General features: G+C 38.5%; 1 protein-coding gene across 25 annotated transcripts in view; it reads right to left on the bottom strand.

The window, feature by feature from the left end:
* Positions 1–12,938, bottom strand: part of AGTPBP1 (ATP/GTP binding carboxypeptidase 1) — a 182,910-nt gene that overhangs the window by 94,720 nt on the left and 75,252 nt on the right. For 14 of the 25 annotated variants that reach the window (XR_016222756.1, XM_070049197.2, XM_070049202.2 and 11 more), the window contains 3 exons: positions 6,764–6,801; positions 2,992–3,200; positions 2,206–2,383 (listed from right to left, as the gene is read on the bottom strand). Coding sequence is in view for 21 of the 25 variants with exons in the window: in XM_070049197.2 (XP_069905298.1) it covers positions 2,206–2,383; positions 2,992–3,200; positions 6,764–6,801 (425 nt within the window). In the remaining 4 variants the exon portion in view is untranslated. The remainder of the gene's footprint in view (positions 1–2,205; positions 2,384–2,991; positions 3,201–6,763; positions 6,802–12,938) is intronic. The other 11 variants (XM_089315685.1, XM_089315693.1, XM_089315688.1 and 8 more) reach the window with 3 other exon arrangements.

Here is a 12,938-nt window from a genome sequence, read left to right on the forward strand (position 1 = left end):
CTAGGTAACAGGACCTCCATTAAAAACCGTTGGTTTTCTTTGGCTCCAGTGGGGCTGAGAGAGCTTCTGGGCTGGTGAACCATGGCGGTACTAGGGCAGTATGCCTGCAGAGGCCAGGAAAGCACCCTGCCTGTTCCCCCACATCTGTCCCTGCACACCTCTTCCTCATAGCTGCTCTTGAGTTGCATCCTTTGCATTAAACCAGGACATGTATGTAAATGGTGCCCCTGAGTTCTGGGAGCCATTCTAGCGAATTATCAACCCTGAAAACTGCTCTCCACTACCAATTTCATAGCCAGGCAGAATTACAGGAGGCTCAGACTAATTGGCATCTGAAGAGGGCTTAATCTTCTGGGACTGAGCCCTTCCTTAGCTAGTGGGGTTTGTGCTAACTCGGGTCACTGGTGTCATAACTGAACCAAACTGCAGAATATTCATTTGGTGTGAGTTGGGGAATTGGTGGTGTGAGTTGGGGAATTGGTAGTGTGAGTTGGGGAATTGGTGGTATGTTGATGTGAGTAATGGTAAGAAATTGGTGTCAGTAAAGTGAGGGAAAAAAGCTCAGATCTATCCTCATGGAATTTATATTTGAGCTGAGGAAGGTAAATAAGCAAATAAATAAATAAATAAAGATGGTGACAATGTAACAAAGGCTGAAACATGAGAAAATAACCGTGAACAGAGAGAAGGTATTTTCCTGTGCAGACACAGGTACTATCAGAGATCTCCCTCACATCTGAATGATGAAGGCTTGCCAGCTCATCAGTGGAAATCTGCATTTCTAGTTCAGCGATTCATCAAGTCTGAGGAGCAAAGAAATCAGCAGAAAAATATCATCTCTCTCATTTCCCCCGTGTCTGGTGAATCCTATCCATCAATCTGGCCACTGAATAAAGAACAGCATGGGATAGATATATCCTACCTCGCTCCCGGTGTCACTACCTGCTGTATTACAGGGCCTCAGCAGCTTCCTGCCACCTAGAATCACCCACTTAAGGCCCCAGAATAAAATTTCCTTACCCTGTGTTGAGATACAGGGGAGAAAAAGATTCCAACTACTCCTTGACTGTCCCTCAATATCAGGTGCTAATGGTACCTCAACATGGAGCCAGAGACATGGCATTTCAGGGAAGGAGAGGTAGAGACTTGATGTCTTCCTTAATATGCCTGTGTATATTCCGAGTATGTTTGCATGTTATGTGTTTGTTCCATGAGGATGCCTCGCTTACCTAGTTCTCAAATTTGATACAGATTTTTTTCACTATTTGAAAAATCTGTTGGTAATTTCAAATGCAATCTGAAGGAGGCAGACCAATGTTTCACTTAGCTATCTGATGCAGAAGTCCCTAACTTAATGCTATGCTTTCAAACTGCTTAAAAGTGATTTCTGAATACTGCAGTTTGATATTTTTATGTCAATTAAATATGTTTTAACAATTAAATATTTTAGAAATAAAATCATAATAGTGTGCCTTGAGATTTATCATTAACAAACTAGTATTAAGGATAATACAACTAAAATTATATGAAAATTCCTAATATATATCTTAAATAAGTGTTTTTAAATATAATAGACCTTCAGTTGTTTTCAGAAACATGGTCAACTGGCAAGAAAATAATATAGAAACTCTATTACTAGACTACTTTCCCTTTTCTAGATCTCAAGAAAAACATCCTTTTCTCCCCACATTAAGAAACTGAAAGTCTTTCTTTCCTATACATATAAGCATTACATAGAAAACAACAGCCTGCCTCTAATATAATTTCATATTTTCATCCCAGGAAGTCATGTGCAAGTTTCGTTCATCATAAACCATAATAATTTTGATTAGGTTCTTATAACTTAGGAAAAAAGTTCATAAAAAAGCTACAACTGTAAAGCTATCCATAATTACCCATTTAATATTTACATTCTTTGAAAATGTATATGAACTATCAAATAATGTTCTTACGTGAGGCTTGAAATTTCTCAGAATTCACATGTACATACATGCAACACAACCCACAGTATGTCACTCAATTACTAGGTTTAGAGTCCTTATATTTGCAAAAGTCTCTAATAACTAAGATAAAACATGAACATTTGTCATGTTCATTAGGGTCTTCTTTCGCTGAGGACGTGGACACAAGTTTCAAAAGAAAGCCATCAACAAAACTGCACAATTCCAACAGGTAATCCGAGTCAGCAGTAACCCTGGCTCCTACCTTCAGGGGGCAAATTGTACAGCTGGGCCACGGGACCGGTCACAGGAACAACTGGCAACTGGAAATGGAAAGAACTTTTAATCGTTGGCAGTGGCAGGCGATTTTTCGGGAAGCATTTCCTCATTATCAGACTGGAGGTGTTGACAAGAGGATCCAGAGTCCTGACTGCCAAGCATTCCTGTTTGTCAGGAGAGGAGAAAATGAATAAATAAAACAGAATGCCTCCGGTGGGTAATGAGGCAACTTTACAGTACTTCAGAGAGAAACCCACTAGTAATCTTCTAGAGACAAATATCACAAAAACCCATACTGCAATACAGGGTGGTTATACAGCAGCTTTACTATTCTCAAGTATGTACTTCTAGGTCACACTCTGCTGTGGCAAATCTAGTCGGACTTGTCCCTAAGCCTTTTACCTAAGCAGGAATCAGTACCATCTTTTACATCACAAGTCACTGAGGAAGCACTGAAAATCTGAGTAGGGTCAACTAAACATCCTAGCAAACATAGCTCTCTGGAAACCCTGCCAGCACAGTGGGTGATTTATACACCTTCCTTTTATACTGGGGGGCAAAACCACACAGTGCAATTCTCCCACTCAGTCAAGGGTCACACAGGAAAAATGACTGTTTTTAGTTTTACGTTTTTAAAATACATCCTTCATATATATATATATATATATATACACACACACACACGTTTTTGAGCGTTTGTGCACAAATTCACTTTTCTTAAAAATCAAATCATGTAATTAGTACATCAAAACAACAGGAAGTAATAACTCACTTGTGAAGTGTTATACAAAACTTTCATCCCATTGGCATCAATAAATGCTTTTCTTCCCAACTTGATGTTTGTAACACTTTTTAAGCTCTGTAAAATTCCTTTTCGAATGAGCATGTTTCTATGCCGATTATCATGGCGGTGCCAATCTATATAAATTGTTAAAAGCACTTGGACATATCCTCTGTCTACAGCTCTCCTGGCATTTGTTTCTTTAACAAAAGAAAATTGAGAAAGAATATATTTTAAATAACAAGAGAAAATGGTAGAAGAAATCACATTACAAACATAAACCTCAATATGGTGGTGAATTCTTACACTTCTTTTTTTTTCCCAGAAAATTACTAATCATAAATTTAAGGTTTTTTTCCTAATAAAATAAATATGACAATTTCTAGAAGGACAATTACAACATTTTTCAAAACCTGCCCCTATATTGTTTTGTGATTTATAAATACCAAAAATCTCACTACTAAAATGGGGCTACATCTTTTTAAATGTTAACACGAACAAAAGCTTCACGTACTTTAAAACTCTGATTTAAAATACACAAATATAATAAATCAATCTTTAATTTTCTGGCTGTGAATATGAATTTGTGAAAAGCCATCATCGTTTTTTCTAACTTCAATTACAAACACTGGGTTCCCACTAGCTCCACTGGCTTGTACCTCCTATTGCAAACTTTGTGTTTTTAGTAAAATTCATTGCTGCAATTACTCCTCTAATTACCACACAAGTATCTATGATACCACAATACTAAATTGAAAAAACTTACATTATCTTTTAGTAAATGAATGGTAAGGAGCATTACATGATTGGAAAATAGGGCTTTCTAGTCATTAAAGCTTTTAATATAACAAAAATTTCATACTTTTTTCGGAAACAGCCAATTTAACTGGAGTTGACCTAATTTGATTATTGTTAAAGTATTAATATTTACCATTAATAACCAAAAGAGTGCATCTACTAAGACAGCAGCATGGGAATCATACCCCAGAACAATGTACCAAGAGACCAAGTCAGCTGGCACTGCTGTAGAGAGCTGAGTGCAAGCAGCACAGAGACTGGAATACCAACCTGGCTGAGGTTGGGCAGTCGCAAGGAAATACTAATCTCCTCTCAATCTCAAGCTGAACTGTCAGTGTCCCCCCGATCATGGCATGGACACTAAGGTCAAACAACAGTAAGGCTCTACTGAACTTAGTTCCCTGTAAGAATCCCTAACGTGCTAACACATAGCTAAAACATAACACTGACAGAAACTTACTAATTCCCTTGCAGAACTATGTTCTGCCACTACAGGGGTGGGAGAAACTTACCAGAGACAGAAGTTTTCTCTGTTGCATTTAGCAACAGACAGTTTGCTAAGGCTGCAGCTATCTCCAGAATCAGTTCCCACTGTTCTGACCACTAACACTCCATGCATTTTAAATGAACATACACCTTTTCACACCAATGAGAACATATAAGCCATTACCATCACCCTATTACAGACTCTATGTGCTTCTGCCAGGATTCCCAACAACCTAACTGGTATTTGTCGGAAAATTAAAATTCTTCATGAAAAATCAAGTAAGAAACTTGAACAGATGCTGAACGAACCTTAAAGGAAGTCAACAGAGCCACTCACAATCCGCAGCAAGTGTAATTAAATCAGGTAGTAAAGGGGTTTTTACGCAGGTGTTCAGGGCACCAAACTCCCTCCCGATCAGCCTATGCCTCTTGTTTCCTCTAATTAAAAGACTCCTCAGGTTAAGCTTCAGGTTGCAGCCTCTAACCTGCACTCCAGCCACGGCCACCGGGCAATCTTTCTGGACTGTGTATGTATTCTCCTGCCTGGCTTTGCACTTCACCACATTTATCAGTAGTCTGATTTTATCCTTTTTAAGCAAGGCTGTCCCCCACACACAGAACAAGGAATTCTTTCTGAATAAATGAAAATGCTCCAAAACGCCAATGGTTCTCTGTAAAATCTGTGGGGTGTGCTACTAGAAATTATTTTGGTTTTATCAAATTTTCGTATTATTTAGTGTCATGGGTCATTTAAAGCAGAGGTGGGGACACGCAGCCCATGGTCACATAAGACCAGAAAAACCACTTGCTCCGGTTCTGTCATCACAACAGCAGCTGGGACTCAAAATTCAATAAATCTGTAGCAGGCTAATTTTTAAGTTGATAAAAATTCATCTGGCCCACAAATACCATATATAAATATACACATATACAATGGTCCTTGGCAGAAAAAAGGTTGCCCACTTCTGATTTAAAGATGTGTTAAACAAAAGTCATTCTACTCCTCAGTTTCTTTTTTTTAAGCCTGATTTAGTCAACAGGTGTGTGTGGTCACCATCCTTTGAAGAAAGGCAGGGATTAAAATAAAGACTTCCATTGAAAACTAAAAATGCCAATTTCAGTCATCTTGGATTAAATGACTCTCATAAAATACAGGAAACTTTTGAAAGTCTTAGTTTTGACCGAGAATTAATGACTTTGACATCAGTGATTCTGAAAATTAATTTAAGCTTTACAAAAAGTTGAGTTTAAACAGCTGTTCTAGGCCACTGCAACTTAAAAGTATATGTCCATACCAATTTAAGAATAATCTTTACAGTTTGAACCACACAGGACATATCAAAGCGAAGCCACACAAATACTTTTAAAGGTTATTCGTCTCATGATGTTTGTCTAAAGTTTATCACGATATAAATTAGAATATGGCTAGTCTGAATACCATACACTTATTTCACTTCAAGAATAAAATTATTACATGAGAACTCTGGAATATAACACTAATACCAAGGTGAAATTTTTAATTTAAAAATTTTTAAATTTTAAAAATTTTAAGATGTTTTAAAATTTAAATTTTTCCATTTTAATTTGTAATTTTAAGGATTTAATAAGCCATTAGTTAATCAAATATCAGATTCCAACAAATTAATCATATGCTACCATTCAAAAAATTTTGGTGACTCAAACTTCAGGCAAAGCTGGTCTCACCATTGAGAGTTTTTGATGAACTCCCTACCTACTATGTCACTCTCCTGGGAGAGTAGGGACCACAGGCAAACCATCGACATAAATCCTGAAGCCTAAATGTTATCTTACTGTGGTTAAACAAAATGTTAACTAATGGCCAAAGGAGTACTTATGAAAACCAATATTTAAAATAGATACTAAGTATCTTGGAAAAATGCATAGATGTAAATCACTCTCAAAAAACATAAGATCATCTACTTCAGTGCTTCAGTTCTGAAGATAAAGAGAACAGTGCTGTATTTTGTAAGTTTATTAAACTGACAGTAATAGTCAACTTGTCAAAAACTTATAAATTTGTATTTACAAATAAATGTATAAACAACATTTCTAATAAGGTTCTAAGTTAAAATCACAGGTTAAATAGACAGTAATTGTTCAAGATATTTCTCATAGTAAAAGTTCTCAATATCCTGCTAGCTTCACTTTTTAAAGATACATATACAGTTATATATTTTCCTCTACTAACAGGGTTATATGCTTATGCTAATAACTTAGAAATGTGAAATAAATGTGCTTGAATAACATATAAATATGCTAAATGAATCAAAGCTCAGCAATCATGACAGTAGTTATGACACGTATCAACTGCACTGGAATGTAAAATCAACTTTGACATTAGAATATTAGGAACCAGCTATATTACCATAAACTGAATCTACATTTCCAGTTTCTTTAATACAGTAAACAGAATGCTCAGAAACATAGTATCTAGTATTTCTAGTATTTAAAAACTTACTTGATTTTAGCAATGCAGCAAGAGTGTCTAAAGCAACCCTGTCAACACAACGAGAAAACACAAACAACAACAAAACTAGTAAAATTAATCTCCAATAGGAAATTCATACAGTCTTTTCAGATACGTAATTATCCCATTATCTATTCCAAAATGTATTCTGTTATCATCAATTACATGTGGTGTTTCTCTGCAGCTCTCTTTGCACTTTGAAACTGGGTATGAGGTATACTGAAGTTACAATAGAAAAGCACCAAAAAAGTTTTAAGATAGAAAAAGAAAAAAAAATTAATGTGTCAGTCTTTTTATCAGAAGTTGGATAAATGGAATCAATTACTGTACCTACATCTGACCCTGAGAAATTTCACAAAGGAACCACACTATTAAGAATCATAGGCCCTGACTAGCTAAGGAATTAAAACAAAAACAAGTTTTAGCACAAATTAAGCTCAAAACTATAAAGTTTTATAGACATCTTGTTAACTTTCTGACCTTAAAGGATTTCTGTTCAATTAAGCTAAAATCCTCATTAAAGTCATAATCAATATAAAATATCTTAGAATTTGCAAGTTTTGAGGAAGTATGAAACCCTTAATATGTTTCAGCCACAAGACACCAAAGGGAATAAGGCATATAATATCTCACAAACATTTTTTACTGTCTTAAAGAGCAAAAAAACAGCTCTAAGTATTTAAGAAGCTTGTAGTTTCTCTGAACATAAGCATTCACTTTACACACAGTGAGATCACCTGGCATTAATCAGTTATACAAATACATACAGAATCACTGTGGAAAATCTGTAACTTAAACAGTTATTTTTAAAAATGAGTTCCTGAAGAAATCGTGTTTAATTTCAATAACTACAAATGTAGAGCTACATACCATGCTGCCTTACATTTAACAACTATAATTAAAGTGCACTAAAATAATTATGTATGCTAACAACTTTTAGGAAGATGTCAACAATTACAATTAATCTGCATTAAAAACATGTATGGCACCAAACGTAAGTATTTCACTCAACAGCATTTGTTGAATGCCTACTAGATACCCACAGCAGCAAGTTCTTCTTGGGTAGAAAATTAGAAAACAAACTTATCTCTTCCAGGGATAACTTTACGGTCTACACAATGCAATAAAATGAGCATTTCTATGGGAAAAAACCACCCAAGAAATTAAACCAAAAATGTGGCAGTAAAGGTGAGAGTGGTAAAGGGCAGATGTGGTGAAGGCAATGGGCGTAACTGATCTGCAGGTTTAAGGTGGACCCTGGTTCACAATGAAACCCACAACAACAATCCAGGACCAGCACAGAGCTAGTAAGTGCTCAACAAAACCTCCAACGAGAGGAAGTCCTGAACAATTAAACTTTGGGTACTGACACAGTGAAGCAACCATGTAAACTTTCATTCATAACAACAATTCATAAGGACATTAATAAAGGCAAAGTATATGTTTTTGAAAAATATTACACTTACATCTGTAACGTACATGAAGTGGTGGCAATGATGAGTTAAAAATAAATGAACATTAAGAAATAATCTCCATTTTCATCAGAGTGAATCACCAGTAAGAAACTTTTCATACTATTATAGTCAGGCAATAAAATGTAGAACTGTAAAACCATCAGAACAGGATGGCTTAAAACTGGTCAAATACGAAACTAAATAGATCTCCCAAATTAAACTGTAGTTTATCAAAACTAAAACAGAAAACTGTTCACCAAGATAAAGGTGCTTTATTTATATGCTTCTAGCTTAATTCTCAAAACAATTCTAATCCACAGAAGTGGCACATTTTACAGACCTGGAAACTAAAGATTTTAGAATACATTGTGCCTGGAGCCACATAAACACCCAGTGACATGGAAAATGAGTTCTCACTGAGAAAGGGAATAAGGACCTGAGTCTCCTTTAGGAGACAAGCTGAGGGCCAGTGCTGTGGCATCACGCCTCCTCCGGCAACGCCAGCAGCCCCGATGAGTGCACTGCTTTAAGTCCCACTGCTCTGCAGCCCAGACGGCTCCCTGCTGGTGTGCCTGGGAAAGCAACAGAACTTGTCCAAGTACTTGGATCCCTGCCATCCCCTGCCACGTGGGAGACCTGGATGGAGTTCAGGGCAACCGTTTGGGTAGTGAACCAGCAGATGGTAAATCATTCAATCAATCTCTCTCTCCTCCCCCCATTCCCCCCCTTCCCTCCTCTTTCCCTGCCTAATCCCCTCTTTCTCTGTCACTCTGTCTTTCAAATAAATAAAAATGAAATATAAAAAACAAAAGAAGCCAACCTGAACTCTTATTTGCAAACAAGATGGAGCAACAGGAAACGGATCCACCCTTTCACATGACATAACTTCTAAAAAATGGACAAAATGGAAAAGTCATTTAAGATATCAGATATCTGGTAATGAAAGATCTGTAAGAGATGGAAACAAATGAGGTAGCTGCAACAACTGCTCCTGCTGATTACACCCAGAGAGAGGGCTGCCAAGCCATACCACAGGGGGACAGAAACCACACAGCACCCTGGCAGATTCCGAGTTGAGCACATGGATTACTTGAACTGGACATGAAAAATTCAGGAAGAATCTGCAGAGCGTCCAAAGAAGGAAACCTTTGCAATCAGAGAAGCTCGGGGATTTTCAGAGGGTTGGTTCTCTTTGAACATGCAGAAGGTAGTTATCAGGGCCATGTGTGACTGAGGGAAAGCACCCCAAACAGGCATCACGGGTGTTAACAGTACTCACAGTCCCTGTTCTCACCAGCCACACCAGCCACCTCGAAATCCAGGGGGCATGTGGCAGAGCACGCAGCAGGACCCGCCTCAGCTGTGGTGGATCATCAGTCCTAGAACGCTGCACAGATCCCATCTTACGCATCCAGAAAATATTTCAGGAGGACAAATGGCTTCCAAGTATCCTAGCTGCATCCCAGAGCAGACCTCAAGAATATTTACAGAAATACAAAAACACCCAGCACCAACAAGCTGAAATTTACCCTGTGTGGCACCCAATCAAAAAGTATCACAAGTACAAAAAAAAAAAAAAAAGTAAAATAAGGCCCAAAATGCGGAGGGAAAACCAACTGAAAGATTAAAACAGGGGCTGGCATTGTGGCATACCAGGTAAAGCCACATCTGTGATGCCAGCATCCCATGTGGGCACTGATGCATGTCCTGGCTGCTCCCCTTCCAGTCCAGTTCTCTGAAAATGGCCTGTGAAAAGCAGTGGCATGACGGCCCAACTGCTTGGGCCCCTGCCACCCACGTGGGAGACCAGGAAGAAGTTTCGGCCTGGCCCAGTGCTGCCTGTTGCAGCCATTTGGGGAGTGAACCAACTGATGGAAGATCTCTCTGTCTCTTCCTCTTTCTTTGTAACTCTAACTTGCAAATAAATAAATAATTAAATAATTAAAAGAGCTACCATAATTGTTGCTGATGTGTTCAAATATCTACAGATTTATTATGAAGGAAAAGCAGTTATTTCAAAAGGTAAAACATATAGATACCACTGATGCAGCCATTGCACTCCTAGGTATCTACCCAACAATAAAAGCACAGGGCCATATCAATGCTCTTCCACAAACACACCAGTCCCAAAAAGACAAATGACATACGCTTTCCCTGATCTGTGGTAACTTACATAGAGTACAAAGAAATGCAATGTATATGAACAAAACTGACATTTTGAGATGTAAGTATTGTTTGTAGCCCTTGTCTACATTCTTGAAGAACAGTGGATTTTCTACTTACTACTTATTGTATCCTGTATTTAGTGGAGGGTTAATTTTGTGATCATAAAGAAAACTGAAAGTATATCAATGTAAAAATTGGAAGAAAAGTAAGGGAAAAAGGAGGGAGAAAAGGAGGGTAGGCTGGGAAATATCACTATGCTCTTAAAAATGTGTATATGTAATACATGAAATTTGCTTTTATATAATTTTTTAAAATTTAAAATTAAATGGGGCCAGCACTGTGACATAGTGGGTTAAGCCAGTGCCAGCATCCCATATGGGTGCCAGTTCAAGTCCCAGCTGCTCCACTTTTGATCCAGCTCCCTGCTAATGGCCTGGGAAAGCAACGGAAGATGGCCCAAGTCCTTGCACCTGGGCCCCGTACCCACGTGGGAGACCTGGAGAAGCTCCTGGCTCCTGGCCTCAGCCTGGCTCAGCCCCAGTCATTGTGGCCATTTTGGGAGTGGACCAGTGAATGGAAGCTTTCTCTCTCTGTCTCTTCCCCTCTCTCTCTCTCCGCCACCAACTCTGCCTTTCAAATAAATAAATCTTCACAAAATTTTAAATAAAAACAGAAACAACTCAAATGTCTATCCACAGATGAATGGGTAAAAAAACACTATAATCTATCCATAGAATAGAAACACTGCTCAGCAGTGACAAAGAATAAACTATCGATCCACGCAACAACAGAAGTGACTCTATGATGCATGGAAGAAGGCAGAGGCTCCCTCTAACTGAATGCTGCAAAATGTTAAAAACTGGCAGATTTTAAAACTTTTATAAAAACCACTTAAATTAAAAACAGAGTACATGCTGTATGATTTCATTTACATAAAACTGAACATGCAAATGAATCTGTAACGACAGCAAGTACAGCAGAGAAATGACTACAAGCAGGGCCGGCACTGTGGCGTAGCGGTCTAGGCACATCTGTGGTGCTGGCATCCCATATGGGCACTGGTCTGTGCCAGCTCAAGATCAGGTGACCCCACTAGTCTGGCATCTGGACAGGGCAGAATGTGTATGGAGGGAGGATCCCAGGGTGAGCCAGGAGGCAGAGTGAAACACAATGATTAGGAGCTGGCAATGGCGTAGTGGGCTAAGCCTCTGCCAGCGGTGCCAGCATCCCATGTGGGACCTGGTTCGAGTCCTGGCTGCTCCACTTCCAATCCAGCTCTCTGCTATGGCCTGGGAAAGCAGTAGAAGATGGCCCAAGTCCCTGGGCCCCTGAACCCATGTGGGAGACCCGGAAGCAGCTCCTGGCTTCTCCCTTCAGATCAGCACAGCCCCAGCCATTGCAGCCATTTGGGGAGTGAACCAGCTGATGGAAGATCTCTCTGTCTCTCCCTCTCTCTGTAAGTCTACCTCTCAAATAAATGAATGGGGGGGGGGGAGACTGCCAGGACCAATAGGCCCCAGTCCCAGTGAGGCTCCTGGAGGTGCTGGAGCTTCAGCTTCTTGATGGTGCTGAGAGTCTCACAGGCTCAGCCACACCATTAGGATCATATTATGACTTTCACGGGCTCCAGGCAACTACTTGCCTTCATGGGCCCCTTACTCCACAAAAAATTTGAAATTTGTATTTAACAATTGAGTTGCTACAAAGATGAATATTAATATCACAAACTAACATTTTCTTCAACCTAAAGGTTCATTTTTTTTCTTATGATTTTTAAAGAAATTAAGCATTTTTGTGGGTTTATAAAATCAGTGTGGTTTCTTGGCAATCTGCCTATCAGCCTAAAGGCTAAGCCAGCACTGGGAAAAGCAGTGAAAGATGGCCCAAGAGTTTGGGCCCCTGCCACCCACATGGGAGACCTGGATGATGCTTCTGGCTTCTGGCTTTCACCTGGCCCAACTTCAGCCATTGAGGACACATGAGGAGTGAACCAGCAGATGGAAGATTTCTCTCTCTCTCTCTCTCTCTCTCTCCCTCTCCCTCTCCTTCTCTCTCCATCTTTGTCTCCCCACCCCCTCCTTAATTCTTTCAAATAAATAAAATATTAAAAAAAGAAAATGTTTAGTCAATATATGGTTTCTTTTATTTTCTAAAGCTTTTATTTAATGAATGCAAATTTCATAGGTAAAACTTTAGGAATATAGTAGTGAGTGGTTTATTTTAAAGCAGTTTATTTTAAAGTAAAAAATAAAGTAGAAAATTTGTTTTTCTTTTTGAAGTATAAATAGGAAACAGAATAAGGGGATTGTTTAACTACATTTTCTTCTCAGAAATTTTACACCCACCGAGTTCCACATGTTTTTGGATGTAGTCATGTGGTATGTTATAAAGGCCTTTGAAATGTCCCATTTGTCCTACAAACAGATTAGGTAACTTGGTTAAAATAGAGTAATGAAGATCTTAAGTATGGGGTCATGACCAATACATGAGAAATAAACGATAAAGTACTTTGCAGATTAAGAGGAGAAATGTTGCATTAAATAAAG

The sequence above is a fragment of the Oryctolagus cuniculus genome, chromosome 1 (genome assembly GCF_051225735.1).
Source record: "Oryctolagus cuniculus isolate XC-2025 breed Fujian yellow rabbit chromosome 1, ASM5122573v1, whole genome shotgun sequence".
NCBI classification, from domain to species: Eukaryota; Metazoa; Chordata; class Mammalia; order Lagomorpha; family Leporidae; genus Oryctolagus; species Oryctolagus cuniculus.